Source organism: Rhinoderma darwinii, chromosome 2, assembly GCF_050947455.1.
Source record: "Rhinoderma darwinii isolate aRhiDar2 chromosome 2, aRhiDar2.hap1, whole genome shotgun sequence".
Classification (NCBI taxonomy): domain Eukaryota; kingdom Metazoa; phylum Chordata; class Amphibia; order Anura; family Rhinodermatidae; genus Rhinoderma; species Rhinoderma darwinii.
In genome coordinates, this window is record NC_134688.1 from 451,725,550 (window position 1) to 451,747,499 (window position 21,950).

At 44.7% G+C, this 21,950-nt stretch overlaps 1 protein-coding gene and 1 long non-coding RNA gene across 2 annotated transcripts; one reads left to right on the top strand and one right to left on the bottom strand.

The window, feature by feature from the left end:
* Nucleotides 1–5,048: 5,048 nt before the first annotated feature.
* Nucleotides 5,049–8,962, top strand: RDH14 (retinol dehydrogenase 14). The gene is made up of 2 exons (XM_075850927.1): nt 5,049–5,489; nt 6,906–8,962. The coding sequence occupies exons 1-2, from the start codon at nt 5,133–5,135 to the stop codon at nt 7,521–7,523; spliced, it is 975 nt and encodes a 324-aa protein (XP_075707042.1). The 5' UTR covers nt 5,049–5,132; the 3' UTR covers nt 7,524–8,962.
* Nucleotides 8,963–20,994: 12,032 nt separating this feature from the next.
* On the bottom strand, nt 20,995–21,598 carry LOC142741561 (uncharacterized). Its single transcript, XR_012881196.1, has 3 exons — nt 21,496–21,598; nt 21,279–21,407; nt 20,995–21,174 (listed from the first exon to the last, which is right to left on the bottom strand). It is a non-coding gene; the product is annotated as an uncharacterized LOC142741561 (long non-coding RNA).
* Between the last annotated feature and the right edge of the window lie 352 nt (nt 21,599–21,950).

A 21,950-nucleotide genomic window follows, 5' to 3' on the forward strand; every position in this document is an offset into this window, starting at 1 on the left:
ATCATATTGTAATAGAGGGCTGCTCTGTTGTTCGCGCACTACAAGTCCCAGAAACCTCCGCTTTCACACAGAGAGTGCGCAGTCCTGACCATATAACTGTTTCGTCATTTACACCAAAGACCCATAAATATATATCAATGTGTTGTCTTCTTTTGTCAGATTCTTCAAATGATTATTCTTCCGTCTCCGGAAAAGCTGAATATGTCCACCAATACAACTCCCATGCAGCATTAATGCTATTCCTAAATAGTTTTTCCTTCCATGAGCCTGGAAGAGCTGGGTTATATCCATGGAAGCTGGGGGGGGGGGGGGGGGGGGACTCTCATTGTCATCATTTCCTTGTCTCATGTCTAAGCTTTCTGCATAGTTACACAGGAAGCCGGTGCTGCAGCTCAATAAAGGGTCTCCCACTTTTCATGTCCTCTGACATAGGTCGGTGAGCTGGGACACCCCCGTGCATTGTAGATGGCCCTGTCCCTGTCCCTTTGGTCCCTATTTCCGGCATACACTGTGACATGTACTTAGAGGAACAATGAATGTCTTTTTATAGTCGCCGCTGGTCCTGCAGGAACCTCCCGACACAATTGAAGGAATTTGACCTTTCACCAAAGTGCCGGGACCTTACAGACCTCTTCCAATATAATCTTCTAAGTTACATGTTGGTAGATGTAAAAATCAGAGCGCCCCTTTAACATTCACACTCTGGCACCTGTCTGCCAATGAGAAAGCAGTGTCCTCCGCAAACAGGAACCATCAATAGGCACGCGCACATGTCCCGATAATAGGATTTCTTTTAAATGTATTAAAGATGTGGCCGTCACACACCTCTCATGTTGTCACCTTGCTCTTCCGGACTCCTGAATGATAAATCTGTTAGGCCTGAGTTACACGAGCGTGTGCGTTTTGCGCACACAAAAAATGCTGCGTTTTGCGTGCGCAAAAGGCACTTAACAGCTCCGTTTGTCATCAGCGTATGATGTGCGGCTGCGTGATTTTCGCGCAGCCGCCATCATTATGACACTCCGTTTGGATGTTTGTAAACAGAAAAGCACGTGGTGCTTTTCTGTTTACATTCATTCTTTTACTGCTGTTGCGCGAATAACGTGCGTCACACTGAAGTGCTTCCCTGTGACCTGCGTGATTTTCACGCACCCATTGACTTCAATGGGTGTGTGATCTGTGAAAAATGCAGAAATATAGGACATGTCGTGTGTTTTTTTCAGCGGACTCACGCTGCGCAAAACTCACGGACTGTCTGCATGCCCCATAGACTTACATAGGTCCGTACGACGCGTGAAAAGCACGCGCGTCGCACAGACGTATATCACGCTCCTGTAAACGAGGCCTAATACAGTACCAGAATAGGCAATGATATTCCAGGGAATCTCATGTCCACGCTGCGGTATTTTTCATAACGTAAATTGATCCGCGGTGCGTATTTTCGAAACTGCGGCATATCCTGTGATTCCGCTTGCGAATTCTATGTCCCTAGTTATGCCTAAACACGCAGCAAAACCCGCAGCATGAAAACACCGCAAATTTCTGCAGCAAAATGTAAAAACCGCACCGAAAAACACATAAAAAAACGCACCTTCAGGTGGGTTTTTTTGCTGCGAATTTCTAGTGGTTTCCTGCGTATTTTCCGCAGCAAAATACGCAACGTGTGCATGTAGCCTTAGGGCTTATTCAGGGGAACGTTAAAATCGTGTGTGTGACGGACGTTTTTTTATCGGCCGTCACACAGCTGCATGTATTTTTATGGACAGTGTTTTAACGGACAGTGTGAAGGACCCGTGAGAAAATGGCGTCCTATTTTTGTCCATGTTTACGGATCCCTCAATAGACCCAAGATTATGAGGAATCCATGAAAACAGGTCCCGCGCCGGTGCAAATCGGCCATGAAAAACAGCCGCTTTTCACGACCGATTTGACACACATTCGTCTGAATAAAGACAATGATGTTTTTAAACTTGCTTTTTCTGGTGCAAAATATCGGTGTAGATGTAGGTCAGTCGTGAAGTGGACAAATGTTTAAGATACTTCGCCAAATTTATCATACTATGTGTGCTATATTGATTCATTTGCTAAGAAAACTCTGGGGAAGGTTCACACTTTGTGGAGTCTGTTCATATTTATGTGTGTTTTCGGGCATAATTTGACAGGAGGATTTTTTTTGTACCCCATTCACATGCTCCAGAAAAAATCTTCGGAGAACGACTGTTTTATAATCTGAGGAATGTTCATTATTTATGCAGATTCTGGGCTAAAAAGGGAAAATTTGCTGTAGAGTTTCCAGAAAATCTGCAGCAAATATCTGATTTCAACAAATCCGCACGCATATTAGGCTGGATTCACACGAGCATGTTCGGTCCGTAAAGGACGGAACTTATTTCGGCCGCAAGTCCCGGACCGAACACACTGCAGGGAGCCGGGCTCCTAGCATCATAGTGATGTACGACGCTAGGAGTCCCTGCCTCTCCGTGGTACTACTGTCCCGTACTGTCCGCACCGCAGGTCAATTTAGTAACGTGTAGATAGAGAATACTTGACATTTCATTTTCTTTACTAATACGGTATAAGGGCGGATTCACACGAACGTGATTTGCGTCCGTGCAGCCCACATGATTTTCACGCGGGTCACACGGACCTATGCAAGTCTATGGGGCAGTGCAGACTGTCCGTGAGTTTTGCTCAGCGTGAGTCCGCTGCGTAAAACTCGCGACATGTTCTATATTTCTGCGTTTTTCGCGCATCACGCACCCATTGAAGTCAATGGGTGCTTGAAAATCACACATGCCCCATGGAAGCACTTCCGTGGGACAAGCGTGATTCGCGCAACAGCAGTAAAAGAATGAATGTAAACAGAAAAGCACCATGTGTTTCTGTTTACAAACATCCAAACGGAGTGTCATAATGATGGCGGCTGCGTGAAAAGCACGCAGCCACGCATCCATATGAACAGGACACACGGAGCTGACAAGTGCCTTTTGCGCGCGCAAGACGCAGCAAATTTTACGCGCGCAAAACGCACACGTTCGTCTGAATCTGGCCTTACGCTGTGGATTTGCAGCGGCAAATCCGGACGTCATACGCATCGTGTGCATGTGGCCTTATAGAATAGAGTCTGTGGCTACTAATGAACATGCTGCAGATTTTAAAATTATTGTTAAGTTATTCCGCACAGATATTTTCCTATAAAAGGCCCCATCCATTACTGATTTGCTTTTTGAAAATCCTGACTGTGAACATGGCCTTGCAGTTGCCCATAGCACAGGGGCGTCACTAGCACCGGGCCTCCAGGGCCCAAGCCCCGGATCTTTGGCCTGGATCCCAGGGCGACTGCTGCTACAGGGTTCGCAGCGGTCGCAATTGCAACCGGGCCGTGGCCCCCGCACCGCGTCTATAAAAATTTACTATAGTAACTGGGGCCTATGTCATAAAATACACGGGCCCCTGTTACTACAGTAATAACACCATATTTACCCTCCTTCCCGAGCGCAGCGGAAGTCCTAACGTCTTCTCACGTCACGACGCTGTGCGCCGTGCGTCATGACCCTGGATGGTGTCGAGACATCCGCTGCATCCGGAGCCCAAGAGTTGGGTAAGTGAAACATCATTACTGCTTGCTGGGGTCCTGTATCTATGCCTGCGTTGTGGTAGGCTTAGATACAGTGTATGACAGACAGTATCACACATTAAGGGTATGTTCACACGGCGAGGGTCCGTAACGGCTGAAATTACGGCGATGTTTCAGCCTGAAAACATCCCCTGTAATTTCAGCCGTACCGGCATGTGCAGGCGCTTGAACGCCGCGTCAATTACGGCCGTAATTAGCGCTGCTATTCATTGGAGTCAATGAATAGCGGCTCCAATTACGGCCAAAGAAGTGACAGGTCACTTCTTCTACGCGGGCGTCTATTTACGCGCCGTCATTTGACAGCGGCGCGTAAATATACGCCTCGTGTGAACAGACAAACGTCTGCCCATTGCTTTCAATGGGCAGATGTTTGTCAGCGCTATTGAGGCGCTATTTTCAGACGTAATTCGGGGCAAAAACGCCCGAATTACGTCCGTAAATAGGCCGTGTGAACATACCCTAACCCTGTATCTAAGCCTACAACATTGTAGGCTTAGATACAGGGCCCCAGCAGACAGTAATCTTATACTGTATAAGATTACTGTCTGCTGGGGCGCAGTATCTAAGCCTAACTTGTGGTAGGCTTAGATACGGGGCCCATCAGACAGGATAACACATGGTGACGGAAAAAAACACCGCGAACGGCCGCTGCGTTTTTTTGACTCGTTTTATAGCAAAAGCCGCTCCCGTTTTTTCCCCTTGCCTGTTTAAGGGTATGTGCACACACACTAATTACGTCCGTAATTTACGGACGTATTTCGGCCGCAAGTACCGGACCGAACACAGTGCAGGGAGCCGGGCTTCTAGCATCATGCTTATGTACGATGCTAGGAGTCCCTGCCTCGCTGCAGGACAACTGTCACGTACTGAAAACATGATTACAGTACGGGACAGTTGTCCGGCAGCGAGGCAGGGACTCCTAGCGTCGTACATAAGTATGATGCTAGGAGCCCGGCTCCTTGCACTGTGTTCGGTCCGGGACTTGCGGCCGAAATACGTCCGTCAATTACGGACGTAATTAGTGTGTGTGCACATACCCTAAGAAAGATTTAAATAAAAGCGTCAGAAAACAAGCCAAAAAACACGTAAAAATTCGCAACAAAACCCGCCTGTGGCGCAAAACCACTTTAAAAAAAACAGAGCTGATTTTTCCAGGCAGAATTTTCTGCCTGCAAAAAACTGTGTGAACAGGGCCTTAGTCTTTTAGATATGCTGTCTCCGATATGTATGTAAAAATTTATTTATTTTTAGGGGGGGGGAATATATGTCTCGGGTCTTGTGTCCTGAACTTTTAAGACCCTAGCAACGCCCCTGCCATAGCAACCAATTAGATGAGCTCTTTCATTTTCTAACCTGCACTAGTAATGACAGCTGTACTCTTATTGGTTGCTCTGGCGACGGCCTCACATTTGTACAGTCCCATATATGCCCCAAGTTCTTCTATAACAGGTGACATATTATCTACACTCCTGCCAGGCTTTTGCCCACAACCAGCATGGCGGGCGGCACCTCTGCGCTGATGGTAGCGGCGGCCGTAGCGTTGGGCGGCGGGCTCATCTTCGTAGCTCGCCGACTCATGAGTAGCAGCAGCGCCCTGGCTGCGGCCTCCGCTCTTATGCGGGGCAAGACGGTGATCATCACTGGGGCCAACTGCGGTATAGGCCGGGCTACTGCGGCGGAGCTGCTCAGACAGCAGGCCCGGGTCATACTAGCGTGCCGGGACCCGGAGCGTGCGGAGGAGGCAGCGAGGGAACTGCGGGAGGAGACCGGGGACAGCGGGGAGATCGTGGTGAAGCAGCTGGACCTGAGCTCCCTGAAGTCAGTGCGGCGCTTCTGTCAGGAGGTGCTGAGGGTACGTGACATATCATTTATCTGTACAGTGCTCGGTGTGATGTATGAGAATGTGTATACCTTGTAGCTGTATATATAATGTAGTGTGTGTGTGTGTGTGTGTGTGCGCTGTATATGTAGTGTGTGTGTGTATATGTAGTGTGAGTGTGTGTGTATATGTAGTGTGTGTGTGTGCTGTATATGTAGTGTGTGTGTGCGCTGTATATGTAGTGTGTGCGCTGTGTGTGTGCTGTATATGTAGTGTGTGTGCGCTGTGTGTGTGCTGTATATGTAGTGTGTGTGCGCTGTATATGTAGTGTGTGTGTGCGCTGTATATGTAGTGTGTGTGTGCGCTGTATATGTAGTGTGTGCGCGCTGTATATGTAGTGTGTGTGTGTGCGCTGTATATGTAGTGTGTGTGTGCGCTGTATATGTAGTGTGTGTGCGCTGTATATGTAGTGTGTGCGCGCTGTATATGTAGTGTGCGCGCTGTATATGTAGTGTGCGCGCTGTATATGTAGTGTGCGCGCTGTATATGTAGTGTGCGCGCTGTATATGTAGTGTGTGTGTGTGCGCACTGTATATGTAGTGTGCGTGCTGTATATGTAGTGTGCGTGCTGTATATGTAGTGTGCGCGCTGTATATGTAGTGTGCGCGCTGTATATGTAGTGTGTGTGTGTGCGCGCTGTATATGTAGTGTGTGTGTGTGCGCGCTGTATATGTAGTGTGTGTGTGTGTGCGCGCTGTATATGTAGTGTGTGTGTGTGTGCGCGCTGTATATGTAGTGTGTGTGTGTGTGCGCGCTGTATATGTAGTGTGTGTGTGTGCGCGCGCTGTATGTGTGTATGTATACCCTATGTGTATGTCTACAGTGTGTATGTGTATATATACTGTGGAGGATAATGCTATTTCTCTTTGTCAGAGTGTAGTGTCCGGGCTGTGGCTCATCTGATGGCCATCCTGTTAGTGCAGCGCTTTCCCTGGTATTGCTTTTGTCTAGTTGATATCTGAATAGTTTCTGGTTTTGACAACATTCCCATCTGCAGCAAGAATAAGGAGCTGAGCAGTTTCTATCCGGATACCGGAGGTAGAATATAAAAGACCCTCTAGTGGCCATCAGACTGCTCCAGACTGCAGGACAAAGAGAGATGGGTGGGGGGTTTCCTTTCTGTTGGGGGAGCAAAGTGAAAAATAAAGTTTGCACCCACTAGGGTGGTCTTCAACTTGCGGCTCTTCAGCTGTTGCTAAACTACAACTCCCATCATGCCCTGACAGCCTGTGACATGAGCCGCAGCTTGGGGACCACTGCACCAGGACAACAAGGACCAGGAAAGCTCCTTCAGGACAATGTGGAGGCCTCCAAATGGTGTAATATCCACATATTGATAAAATGCCTTATGAGTAGGTTTCATTTTTCTTTTTCCAATTTGCTTTGCAGGAAGAACCTGCACTTGACGTTCTTATCAACAATGCCGGCGTCTTCCAGTGCCCCTATATGAAGACTGAGGATGGCTTTGAGATGCAATTTGGGGTGAACCACCTGGGTCACTTCCTGCTCACTCATCTGCTGCTCGGCCTCATGAAAAGCTCTGCCCCCAGCAGGATTGTGGTCGTCTCCTCGAAGCTTTACAAATACGGAGAAATCAACTTTGACGATTTAAACAGTGAAAGGAGCTACAGCCGAAGCTTTGCCTATAGCCGCAGCAAGCTGGCCAATATCTTGTTCACTAGAGAGCTGGCCAGACGCCTGGAAGGGACCGGCGTCACCGTCAATGTACTTCATCCCGGAATAGTCAGAACCAATTTAGGAAGGCATATTAATATTCCCGTCTTGGTAAAACCCCTATTCAATGTTGTGTCTTGGGCTTTCTTTAAATCCCCTGTGGAAGGAGCTCAGACCTCCGTCTTTTTGGCCTCCTCTCCAGAAGTGGAAGGCGTATCCGGAAAATATTTTGGGGACTGCAAAGAGGAAGATCTTTTACCAAAAGCTATGGATGATTTGGTTGCCAGAAAGCTCTGGGATATAAGTGAAGTTCTGGTTGGACTTATTAAATAGGGTTGAGAACTAATCAGATGTCGAGTACCATCCAATCACCAGAGGAGAAACTGATGGAAATACTATTAAGCACTTTCCCTTAAATCGATTTCAAATCTAAAGGTGATTTTACACGGGTAGATTTCGCCTGAAAACGAGCGCCGAACGACAATACAGTTTGTCAATCGGAGGCAGGCTGCTCATTCAAACGGAGCAATAATCGTTAGTATGGGGACGATCGACCCATTGGTCCCCATGCATTTGCATCTTATCGCCAGCACATCCACTGCTGCCGACTAGCGTCCGTTTTTCTGGCTGCATAAAAGATGCAATCAGCCGATGAACCGGCGTTTTTCTCGTTCATCAGCTGATGTTTGCCCTGTTTACACAGAGAAGTGATCAGGGACAAGCATTCCCGTGATCATTGCCCCGTGTAAAAGGGCGTGAAGTCCTTGTGTCGTCCTCGACTGCCAGGTTAACAATTCTTCTTCCTGTATATAGAATGTCCAATATTAAAGGAGAAATGCTGTCCAAATGATCCTCTGATGTGTCATACTGTAGGTACATGTGAGAAGACGTCTGCGATCTACGACCACCACTGGTCTCCAGAATGAAAGGGCTTTGTAAAGTGATGCAACCCCTTTACCACTGATCAAAATCTGACATAACATTGTAAGAAAATCGCCTTCTGTCATTTGCATTTGGGCCAGGAGAAAGTCCAGATACAACATTGTATTGATGAGGGCAGCTTCCCCCGAGTCATGGAGGGATTACTTACAGCTTGTAATTCTGTGACCGATTTTCTTTAAAGGGCTTGTCCGTCCGTCCGTCCGTCCCCCCCCCCCCCCCCCCAGAAATGGTGTCACTCTTGCCCATGGGCTGTGTCTGGTATTGCAGCTCATCCCCAATCTGCTGAATACTGCCATGCCATGAATTATTTTTATTTTTTTCTAAACCTGGACCACCCCAATCAAGATGATTCCTGCATGGATTTGTTCATACAATCAATATCAGCCATCGTAGGAAGATTGTGAAGATAAATATTTTCATGACATTGATCATTTGCATAGAACGTGTTATGTGAATATATAATGTGTGTTGTGCTTCCATGGGGCCTGCAATGTGTTTTAGAATTTTAGATAAGTTATGAAGTGTCATAAGTGGATACCATGGACTCCATGTATTTAATGCACTGTACAACTTTTATTAAACGGGTCATTAAACCGGTAGCATTTTCTATTGGATACGGTTGTGTTAAATCTCTTTATAGGGTTTTACTAAAGTTAAAGGGTAAGTAAACTTTAAAAAAAACTTTTGACATGTCAGTCGTTTTGATCGGTGGGGGTCCGAGCACTGAGACCTCCACCGATCGCTAAAACTAAGCAGCGGAAGTGCTCAGGTGAGTGCTGTGCCGCTTTGTTTCTGATCGGCTTTTCTTGGAGCGGTGAATGGGCTCGTTTATTTATTTTTTTTAATAAAAATGTGTGTCAATGTGTGTATATTATTTTCACTTTTTGAGATACAGCTGCTTTGTATCCTGTATACAGAGTGGCTGTATCTTTCACTGAAACCTGAATCCATCAGGTCAGCGGGACTGACGGGTCCAGTGTCAGTGGGTCCTGCGTGTCTAACACAGGATCAAGTCGTTATCTATCACATCGAAGTTCATAACTTGGATGTCTCTGACACTGAACCCATCAGTCCCGCCAACCTGACGGATTCAGGTCTCCTAACTAGATACAGCTGTTCTGTATACAGAATACAAAGCAGCTGTATCTCAAAAAGTAAAAATTATTTTTAATAAAAACTAATCAGAAAGTTGTACACACTCACACTTATTTTATATTTTTTTATAAAAAACAACTTTTTCAAAGGTGTACTTGGCTTTTAACCTTTTCAGGACCAGACTAATTTTCGTTTTTACGCTTTTGTTTTTTCCTCCCCACCTTCAAAAAGCCATAACTGTTTTCTTTTTTTTTCGTTGACACATCCGTATGAGGGCTTAATATTTACGGGACAAGTTGTACTTTCTAAAGGTTCTATTTATTATGTGTGATGTACTGAGAAGCTGGGAAAAAATGCAGAATGGGGTGGAATTGGAAAAAAAACAGCAGCGCTGCCATTTTCTTATGGGTTTCTTTTTCATGTACGATGAAAATGACATGTTACCTTTATTCTGCAAGTCCGTACCAAATTTATATAGTTTTTGTTATGTTTTAGTACCTTTAACACCTTCCCGCTCCTGGACGTACTATTACGTCATGGCAGCTGTATCGTTTGCGCTCCATGACCTAATAGTACGTCTCGGGAGTAACGGCTGTTTCGGCCGTCCTCCCGACACATACAGGAGCTGTGACAGCTGCTGTCTCGTACAGCAGCTGTCACAGCTCCTACAGCGGGGACCGATCGCTGTGTCCCCGCTGATTAACCCCTTAAAAGCCGCGCTCTATAGAGATCGCGGCTTTTTAGGGGTTAAGCTACCATCGCCGGCCTGCTACACGATAGCGGCCGGCGATGGTTACTATGGCAACCGGACACCAAACAATGGCGTCCGGCTATGCCATAGACGGAAGCCTAGTGGGCCATAGACGGAAGCCTGACGTTGTCAGGACCCACTATGCTTGATGTCAGTGAGTAGCTGACAGTTCTAATACACTGCACTACGCATGTAGTGCACTGTATTAGAATTGCGATCAGGGTCTCCTGCCCTCAAGTCCCCTAGTGGGATAAAGTTAAAAAAAGATGTGTAAAAATAAGAAAATAAAAGTTTTAAAAGTAAAAATCCCCCTTTTTCCCTTATCAGTCCTTTTATTATTAATAAAAACATATAAACAAACAAATAAACTATACATAATTGGTATCGCCGCGTCCGTAACGGCCTAAACTACAAAATTATTGCGTTATTTATCCTGCAGGGTGAACGCCGTAAAAGAAAATAATAATAATAAACCGTATCACAATTGTTTGGTCACTTCACCTCCCAAAAAATGGAATAAAAAGAGATCAAAAAGTCGCATGTACCTAAAAATGGTCCTGATCGAAACTACAGTTCGTTACGCAAAAAATAAGTCCTCGCACGACTTTATTGATTGAAAAATAAAAAAGTTCAGGCTCTTAGAATAAGGTAACACAAAAAGTAAATGATTTTTTACAAAACTTATTTTATTGTGCAAACGCCATAAGACATAAAAAAAAACTATAAACATCTGGTATCGCCGTGATCGTATCGCCCCGCAGAATAAAGTGAATATGTCATTTATAGCGCACGGTGAACGCTGTAGAAAAAAAACAAAAAAAAAACAATAGTAGAATTGCTGTTTTTTAGTCACCACGCCACCTAAAAATAGAATAAAAACTGATCAAAAAGCTGCATGCACCCCAAGAAAACTACAATGGATTCCTCAAGGGGTCTAGTTTCCAAATTGGGGTCACTTTTGGGGGGTTCCCAATGCTTTGGCACCACAAGACCTCTTCAAACCGGACATGGTGCCTAATAAAAAAGAGGCCTCAAAATCCACTAGGTGCTCCTTTGCTTCAGAGGCCGGTGTTTCAGTCCATTACCGCACTAGGGCCACATGTGGGATATTTCTCAAAACTGCAGAATCTGGGCAATAAGTATTAAGTTGCGTTTCTCTGATAAATCCTTTTGTGTTATAAAAAAAAAATGGTATAAAGTAGATTTTCTGACAAAAAAAAATATGAAAATTTCACCTCTACTTTGCTCTAAATTTCTGTGAAACACCTAAAGGGTTCATAAACTTTCTAAATGCTGTTGTGAATACTTTGAGGGGTCTAGTTTCTAAAATGGGGTGTTTGATAGGGGTTTCTAATATATGGGCCCCTCAAAGCAACTTCAGAACTGAACTGGAACCTAAAAAAATAAATCAATTAGGCAGTTACTTCGCTTCTCACATTATACTGATAATGAGTCGTGCCCACCCCGAGATTACCCCAGTTTTGACCATTTGTATAAACGGAGACCCCTATTACACCGTTCCAGTGCCCGGTTTTCCCAAGCATACACCCCGAGAAGTGTATTTCTATTGATGAGTCCCTGGTACATTTTAAAGGGAGGGTTCAATTCCGCGAGTACCTGCCGGGTAAGGGCAAGGTATGGCGTGAAGATGTATAAGCTGTGCGAGAGTGTATCAGGGTATACTTACAGGTTTAGGATATATGAAGGGAAGGCCACCCCCAAACCAGACTGCATCCTGGACTACAATAGGTACATGGGAGGGATGGACTTGTAAGATCAAATCCTGAAGCCCTACAGCGCCATGCGGTGTGGTATAAGAAGCTGGCCGGGCACATCATACAGATGGCATTGTACAATGCGTACATACTACGTCGATGTGCAGGCCAGACGGGAACTTTCCTGGAATTTCAAGAGGTGATTATCAAGAACCTAATCTTTAGGGACCAAGAAGGGGGGGCACCCAGTACTTCTGGAAGCGAGACCACACGCATCGTACCAGGGCAACACTTTCCAGGAGAAGTTCCCCAAACTGGCAAGAAGGGAAAAAGTCAAAAGAGGTGCAAAGTCTGCTATAAGAGGGGGATAAGGGAGGACACAATATATCAATGTGACACGTGTCCCGAATAACCAGAGCTCTGTATGAAAGAGTTTTAAAATTTATCATACATCCCTTGGTTTATAATTTACCCCAATTTTACTTACCCTGGTGCACTCCGCACAGCTTATCCTCCCTCGTCTTTCCCCTCTGAGCCCTGCTGTGTGTCCAGGCAGCTGATAACAGTCACATGTAGGGTATTTCCATACCCGGGAGAACCCACATTACAGTTTATGGGGTGTAGGTCTCCAGTCAAAATGTTCACTACACCTCTAGATGAATGCCTTAAGGGTGTAGTTTTTAAAACGGGGTCACTTCTTGCGGGTTTCAACTGTACTAGTACCTCAGGGGCTTCTGCACACATGACTTTGCACTAGAAAATCCCCAGTAGGCCAAATGGTGGTCCTTTCCTTCTGAGCCCCCCCATGGGCCCAAACGGCAGATTATCACCACAAATGGGGTATTGCGGCACTCAGAACAAATTGCGCAACAGAATGGGGTATTTTGTTTCTTGTGAAAATAGGAAATTTTCAGCCAAAACTACATATTATTTGAAAAAAATAATTTTGTTTTAATTCCCAGCCCAATTCAAATAAGTTCTGTGAAAAAACTATGGGGTCAAAATGGTCACAACACCCATAAATGAATTCCTTGAGGGGTGTAGTTTCCAAAATGGGGTCACTTCTGGTGGGTTTCCATTGCTTTGATACCTCTGGGGCTCTGCAAATGCGACATGGCACCCGAAAACCAATCCAGCAAAATCTGGACTCCAAAGAACACACAGCGCTCCTTTCCTTCTGAGCCCTCCCATGGGCCCAAACGGCAGTTTATCACCACAAATGGGGTATTGCCGCACTCGGGACAAATTGGGCAACAAAATGGGGTATTTTGTTCCCTGTGAAAATAAGAAATTTTGATCACAAATGACATTTTATTGGAAAAAATGAAATTTTTTTCATTTCACAGCCCAATTTAAATACGCGCTGTGAAAAAACTGTGCGGTCAAAATGGTAACAACAACCATAAATGAATTCCTTGAGGGGTGTAGTTTCCAAAATGGGGTCACTATTGGGGGATTCCTACTGTTTTGGCACCTCAACACCTTTTCAAACCTGGCATGCTGCCTAAAATATATTCTAATAAAAAAGAGGCCTCAAAATGCACTAGGTGCTTCTTTGCTTCTAGGGCTTGTGTTTTAGTCCACGAGCGCAGTAGGGCCACATGTGGGACATTTCTAAAAACTGCAGAATCTGGACAATACATATTTAGTAGTGTTTCTCTGGTAAAACCTTCTGTGTTACAGAAAAAAAATGAATAAAATTGAAATTCAGCAAGAAAAATGAAATTTGCAAATTTCACCTCCACTTTGCTTTAATTCCTGTGAAATGCCTGAAGGGTTAAAAAACTTTCTAAATGCTGTTTTGAATACTTTGAGGGGTCTAGTTTTTAAAATGGGGTGTTTTATGGGGGTTTCTAATACATAGGCCCCTCAAAGCCACTTCAGAACTCAAGAGGTACCTTAAAAAAAAAAGGCTTTTGAAATTTTCTTAAAAATATGAGAAATTGCTGTTTATGTTCTAAGCCTTGTAACGTCCAAGAAAAATAAAATAATGTTCAAAAAACGATGCCAATCTAAAGTAGACATATGGGAAATGTGAACTAGTAACTATTTTGGGTGGTATAACCGTCTGTTTTACAAGCAGATGCATTTAAATTCTGAAAAATGCTATTTTTTCAAAATTTTCTCTAAATTTTGCAATTTTTCACCAATAAACGCTGAATATATCGACCAAATTTTATCACGAACATGAAGCCCAATGTGTCACGAGAAAACAATCTCAGAATCGCTTGGATAGGTTTAAGCATTCCGACGTTATTACCACATAAAGTGAAATATGTCCGATTTGAAAAATGGGCTCTGAGCCTTAAAGGAACAGTGTCATCACAAATTTTTTTTTCATATGTTCAAGATGTTAGTGCTTTATTAAAAACGTTTATATTTATTTGTGTGTTTGTGTTTTACTTTTTCTTATTTTTACACTTTTTCTTCCCTATGGGGGCTGCCATTTTTTGTTCCATTTCTGTCTGTGTCGATTAACGACACATACAGACATGGAATACGGCAGCCACAGTCCCATAGGGACTGCGAACGGCTCCCGTCCCATTCACTTGTGTGTACGGCGTCTGTGTGGGAACTGCGCATTCGCCGCTCCCACACAGTCCAATTTGAAATTGGCGCCGTCCGGCGCCATTTTCCTGTGGACCGGAAGTCGCGGCCGGACAGTAATATTACTACTTCCGGTCGCGGCTTCCGGACTTGTGCACTTGGACCAGCGGCAGCAGACGGAGCGGACGGGCCGGAGGGAGCCGCAGCGGCAGGAGCAGGTAAGAGATTTCAATGTATGTTCGTGTTTGTGTGTGTTTACTACTGTATGTAAACCTACTACACTGTGTGTTAGCGCAAAAAATGGCGACACACAGTGTAGGAGGTTACACCGTTCAAACCCCTCGTTTATCCCGGCACTAGCCAGGATAAAGGAGGGGGGGATGCTGAGAGCTCACTAGAGCGAGGGCTTTTTACCCAATTTTGCAGCAGAAAAGCTATGTGGTTGCTTTACCACATGCTTTTGGGAATGGCTCCATCTAGTGACCAGAAATGGTAAATACTATAAATTTGAATCCAATTGAATCCAATTTATAATATTTCCTGACTCGTGAAAAAAATAAAAAAAATTTGAACAATGTTTAATCACCCACACACTAAATGTTTAATTTAAAAAAAAACAACATGTTTTTCTGGCAACACATTGCCTTTAAGGCCCAAGCTAGGCTGCGTCCTTAAGGGGTTACATTTTTTTTTAAAATGTTTGAAAGAAACCAAACATTTTTTGCATCGCCATATTGTGACACCCATAACTTTTTTATAGAGCTGTGTAAGGCATCTTTTTATACGTGGAACGATGTAGTTTATTAATGCCATTTGGAGGAATTTCTGGCTTTTCGATAACTTTTTATTCCTTTTTTTTTTTTGTGGGGTTTGAAGTAGCAAAAAAACCTGCAATTCAGTCATTTTGACCGTTTTTGTTTTTTTTTGCCTGCATGACGTTTCACCGTACTGGATAAATCTTTTATAGTTCGGCCGTTTTTGGATGCGGGGATACCTAATGTTTTTATGTTTATTTTTGTTTATTTGTGCTCTAGTGAAAGGGGGTGATATGAATTTTTGAAGCTAAAGCACTGAAAACATAATTACAGTACAGGACAGTTTTCCCGCAGCGAGGCAGCGACTCCTACGTCATATATAACTATAACGATAAGAGCCCGACTCCCTGCAGTGTGTTCGGTCCGGGAAATACTGCCGACATACGGTCAGTATATCGTGGACCGAACACGCTCGTGTGAATCTGGCCTAAGAATGGCATAGTGTACGTTGCATGGTATAAAGAAGAGACTGATTAATCTCGTTTCTTTTGTGTCCACTCCTGTGTTAGGCTGAAAAACAAAACGTCACCAGAAAGCTGGCGTAGAAACGTTAATAATTTCCCCCTAATGGGTCACACTTCTAAAAAGTTTTGCAGCTTTTTGGCATAGCTGTGGATGAAAAAAAAAAAAAAAAAAAAAAAAGGTATGTGCAATATATTCATAAAGCATCTGGCCACTATGTTTGGTACATTTTCCTTGTGTTTCACATATTTCATTTTCAGGGTTTGGTTTAATTGTGCCGTATTGATAAGCTGCAGCCGGCTTTTTTACTGCAAAGAAATAGTTAAAATGCCCGTAACAAAACAGACCATGCGTACATTGTTAACCCCTTTCCGACATCCGTCGTATATATGCATGGCGCACGTCTGATGGGGGGGGAGAATGGAGCGGGAACACGGGCAAGCCCGCTCCATAGAACGTGTGTTGGCTGTGTGTTACAGCCGACACTTGAGGGTAACGAGCGGAACCCTGCTCGAGCGCGATCCTGCTAGTTTATCCCGTTAAATGCCATGGTCAATAGAGACTGCAGCATTTAAATGACTAGAAGTGGCGGCGGTTCCCTGTGAAGTTGCAAGGCCACCCCCCCCCCCCCCCTGCAATATGATCGCGGGGGAGGACTTTGGTTGGCATCCTCTGGCAAGGCTTCATTGGAGCGTGTCAGTGTATTGACATACTGTAATAAGTTAATATTGCAGTATATCACACAATCGGCGGTTCAAGTCCCCTAGGGGACAAGTAAAAAGAAACAGTAAAATTAAATGGTAAAAAAAAACAAAAAAACTTTTCCCTCAAGCACAATGTCAAAAAAACAACATAACTGGTATTGATGTGTTCGTAAAAGTCTGAACTATTACAATATATCATTATTTAGTCCACATGGTAAACGCCATTTAAAAATGGCAGAATTTCTGTTTTTTGGTCATTTCATCTCCCACAAAAAATAGAATAAAAAGTCTCATGTATCCCAAAATGGTACCAATAGAAACTACGGCTCGCCCCGCAAAAAAAAAGCCCTCATACCGCTCAATCGATATCGGTATAAAAAAAGTTATGGCTCTTAGACTATGGGGACAAAACACAAGTTTTATTTTAAACAATCCGTTTTTTCCTTGTAAAAGTAGTAAAACATAAGTTTTGTGTTTTACTAGGATGTGTGCCCGCCTACTAGAATTGTGTACCAACGTGCACGGGGGCAACCATTGGGAAAAATACAACCACAGGGAGGTTATTGGCTCATGTGGGAAGGAGATATCTGTCTATTTGTGATATATGATGGACCCGAACAAAAGAAATCAACCCAAAAACTGTAGAATAAATACACAGAACAATTTTGTTTTTTTTGTTAAATAGCCAAAATTTTATTTTGGCAATATATGGGAAACCCCCGACTCACGAAGAGTCACCCTCCAGCACTCAGGAGAGGAAAAACCCCCTGTGGGGGAAACCTCTAGGGAAACCATGGCTGGAGGATTGCCCTTCCTCTGGGCTTAGGAGGTTAACGCCAACTAATAATTCATCATAAATAGTGGTAGCGCTGTGATCTTGGGTGAAGGGGCTTCACATCCAGGTCCGCATCTTGTGGGGTCTTCAAGGTCCCCAGGCTCATCAAATATGGCGCTGCACGTGGTGGTTTGGTCTTTTACAGAATCTTTCATGGCTTCTTTATGACCTAATCATATGTATGATGTCATCAGCACAGATGTCATGGTTACTACAGGTGATGCATGTCCCATTCATTAAGAAGTCACGCACAGAATCCTGAAGAATTAACCCTTTAATGACTGCCTATGTTCCTTACTACAGAGGCCACTTGTCACCAGGCAGACCCCACTCATAAGACGTCCTAATAAATAGAAGATAAGTTATTAGATGTGATTTTATACCCTATTCACATGCAGTGTAAAAAAATCAGCTCAGGATAATGACTACAATGCAGATTTTAAAATCTGCTGCATTCTTATTATTTGCGTGGATACCACATGGAAAAGCCGTGTATTAGCCCCATCAAATTACAATAGGGCAAATCCTCACGTGGATCCTCTGGTACATCCACAGCAGAAAGTCTTAAAGTGTAATTACATTTTCAACAAACTTCTGATGTGCCATAGTGACGTGTCAGAAGTTTTGATTGGTGGGGGTCCGAGCACTGAGACCTCCACCAATCGCTAAAACGAAGCGGCTTTAGTGCACGTGTGAGCGCTCCGACGATTCGTTTCTGTTCGGCTGAGCGCTCACACGTGTTCTTCTTCTGCTGCTTCGTTTCAGCGATTGGTGGAGGTCTCAGTGTTCAGACCCCCACCATTTAAGACTTTTGACACGTTACTATGACATGTCAGAAGTTTGAATTTTAATTTCTGCCAGCAGGTACTTATAAATATCCATCCAATGGCAATTCCTGAACGTGTGAACATAGCTTAACAGATGCCTGTGTAATGTCCGTGGCTGCGGGCTGTAAGCTCCAGCCTCCCGCTGACAGCCGCGGCCACGAGTCGGCAAGCGCTGGCCCCAGCCTCCTCCTCAGGAGACGCCAGCGCTTGCATCCACTCACCTCCGCCGGAGCCCGCAGAGTCCGCGCGCACGCTCGTCCCCGCTCTTAAAGGGGCAGCGCGCGCACCGGACATCTTGAACGACCTTTGACCCGTGAGTACCCTGGGCTATAAGAGGGGTCCAGCCCCCTAGTTCGATGCCTGAGCGTTGTTAGTTTTCCCAGTCTGTCTTGCAAATGGTCCCTTAATGACTCCCGTTCCTGTTGTTACCCGTACCTTGTTCCCCGTTCCTGTTTCCCGTGCTTTGCCCTAGTATCTAGTCGTGCCACGTCCAGAGGAATCTGTCACGTCCCGTGTCATCTGCCACGTCCGGAGGAATCCGCTACTTTCTGTGTCATCTGCCACGTCCGGAGGAATCCGCCACGTCCTGTGTCATCTGCCACGTCCGGAGGAATCCGCCACGTCCGGAGGAATCCACCACGTCCTGTGTTATCTGCCACATCCGGAGGAATCCGCCACGTCTGGCGCAACTTGCAGCTCCTGTGTCATCCGCCACGTTTGGCGCCATCTGCTGCACCCATCTCATCTGTGCCAGAGCTGCGGCCAGCATCTGGACTATTCAGGTACCCTTGTGCGGGACATTGGATTTCTGGGGTGTCCTGTTGTTTGGCCAGCTGCCTCCCCGCTGCGGCGGCACGGCCTAGTGGGTCCACTAACCCGCTTCGTGACAGCCTGTACATCTTACCTGTACAGGTATTACCTTACTGTTTTATATAGACATGACAGTACACTATTTAAAAAAAAATATATATATAGTCACGGCATCACTGTCTATATATGGACAGTGATGTAAGAAAGAGAGGAGTCCCAGGCACAGCGTTAGCGGCTCTGCTCCGGGACTCCGTCTCTGGGAAAGCCCCTGACATCGCTGTCCATATATAGACAGTGATGTCAGGACCAGAGCAGCTTCCCAGCCTACCGTAGCTATAGGGGTCGCAACTGCGACTGGGCCCCTAAGCCTGGGGGGCCCACGGTGCCCCCGTTGCCACACAGCGCTGGCCCTCTTCCAACTGAGCCAGCGTCAGCAGAACGCAGATTCAGTTGGGTTGAATGCTGGAGCCTCGCTCCAGCATTCACTGTGCCGTGAGCAGCTCGGCGCAGGCGGGCGCGATGTAGTGACGTCATCGCCTGTCTGCGCCGAGTCACTCACAGGACAGTGCAGAGGAGGTGAAGGATCCTCCACCCGTCGTGGGAACGGGAATAGGTAAGTAATTACGTTATTATTTTTCTATTCGGTACATATGAGGGCATTATACTGGGTATGGTAGGGGGGGTCATATTGTAGCTGCTGAGGGGGCATTATACTGTATGCAGGGCATTATACTGTATACTAATGGGTCACGTTTATAAAAGGTTTTGCAGCTTTTTGGCATAACTGGGTTTAACTCCTACCTGCACCACGACGTAATAGCACATTGTGGCGCGGGCGGGGTGGTGTTTATAGCGTGCTTACTCGCTGTGCCGGCTACGTACGCAGCAGGTGTCGGCTGTATTAAAGCTGACACGCGTAACTAACGGCCAGGAACAGCGTGATCCCTGTTGGTTTAACCCCTTAGATGCTGCGATCAATCGCAGCATCTAAGATGTTAGAGGGGGGTGTCCCCCTCCGATAGCTCATGGCCCCTCCCTCCCTCGGGACATGATCAGAGAGCGCCAATGGTTGTCAGGACAGCCCAGGGGCCTAGTGAAGGCCCTCAGGACGGGCCTTTCTTCATCTCCTCTTAAGCCCTGCCTCTGGTACCAATAGAAATTACAGCTCGCCCTGCAAAAAATTAGTCCTCCATAAAGCTCAATAGGCGGAAAAATAAAAAAGTTATGGCTCAGAATATGGTGGCAATTATTTATTTTTTTAACAATCAGTTTTTTCCTTGTAAAAGTAGTAAAACCAAAAATTTATATATATATATATATATATATATATATATTTGGTATCGCCGTAATCGTATTAACCCGCATAATAAAGTTAACATGCCGTTTTTACCACACGTTGAATGCCATAAAAACAAAACATTGAGGAGTCGTTGTTTTTTTTTTCTATTCCACCCACAATTTTTTTTTTCCAGTTTCCCATGACGTTATATTGTACAATAAATGGTGCCGTAAAAAAATACAACTCCTCCCGCAAAAAATAAGCCCTCATATGGCTTTCTCGACTGAGAAATGTAAAAAGTTATGGGTTTTGGAAGGTGGGGAGTTAAAATTGAAAACGAAAATCCCAAAAATGGCTGTGACGGGAAAGGGTTAAAAAGTATGGTCACCATATTTATAATAGTGTTCGACATTTTTCATTTTGGTGGTTTGGTTTAATTTGTTGCAAACGTTGTGCCGTAATGATAAACTGCAAGAGGCTTTGTAGATGCTAAAAGTCCAACTGCCTGTGCCAGAACAGACCCGGCATACATGATTAAAGGGTTTTTGTATGGCGGCACAATGTTGTTGCAGCACGTTATCTGTCTTGTAAGACTGGGCAGATATCAGTGAGTATGCTCAAACATATAGAACTCATGAATCCTTGTAAAAGTTTTGGAAATTTGACGCACGGCTTGTCACATTTGCACTGTATCTGCCAACAAAATATAAGCTTCCTGTAAAGTTCTATAACGGGTTGGCAACCTACAGCACTTGTACCACAGCTGGCACACGGGGCCTTGATCACCTGGCACACTGTCCCCGTGTCAAGGGCAATGTTCCCTCGAAGTCTTGGACGCTCCTGAGCGGAGCAGGACTAGTCTCCATCAATGGTGGGCGATCTGATGACCAAATGTAATACCCCCAGTAAATGCTAATATAGTGACTAAATAAGAGAAGAAAACTAATTTTAAATTAGTTTTAATTACTTTTTTAAATACTATAATATTACAAGTGCAGCAGTAAAATAGACCGTTATAAACATCACTAATAGGCATCCATGAAAGAATCGCTCTTTACACCACTGTCCCCTGTGTGGCAAAAAAACAAAAAAAAGTGTACCATCTTATTCCTCTAGATGTTAATCATGATCTCTTTCTCCATTGGAACTAGGCAAGGATGCAAACCAAAAACATTACCTGATGCGGAGAGAAGTAAAACAACCTAGTGGAGGAAAAGAGAAACAATTCTGTAGAACGCATCAATAAGTAGCACCAAAAAATAAAAATAAATAAAGAAGCTCTAGCCTCTTATCTTAAACTACTTACCAAATGAAGCTCCTGTCCACAATTTATTATTCCTCTCAGAGTAAACACATGTAGGCAACACCAAAAGGCCAGTAACAGGAGTAACATCTTAAACATTAAGTCCCTTTATGCTGGGAAAAGCAAAACCACCTAGTGGGACAAAAGAGGAACAATTCTGTAAAACACATCAATAAGCAACACTAAAAAAATAAAGAAGCTATAGCCTTAATCTACTTACCAATTGATATGAAGTTCCCGTCCATCTTGCATTATCCCTCCCCGAGTAAACACATGTAGGCAACACCAAAAGGCCAGTAACAGGATTAACGTCTTTAACATCAAGTCCCTTTATGCTGGGAAAAGCAAAACCACCTAGTGGGACAAAAGAGGAACAATTGTGTCACGATCCGTAGGTATGTGGACCCACTAGGCCGTAGCGGAGTAGCAGCTGGTGAAACAACAGTCCTAGTACAATAGTACCTTTAATAGTCCAGACCGTAATGGAGGCTCGGCACAGATGAACTTGTAGACACCAGACGTGGTGTATATCGGCAGGCGTGACCGGTAACACAACACGACTCCAACAGGTTAAGGCACAGGAACAGATATAGCACAGGATACAGGTAGCAGGGCATGGGAACAACGGGAAAAGGATAACACTAAGGGACCATTTGCTAAGACTAACATGGGTAA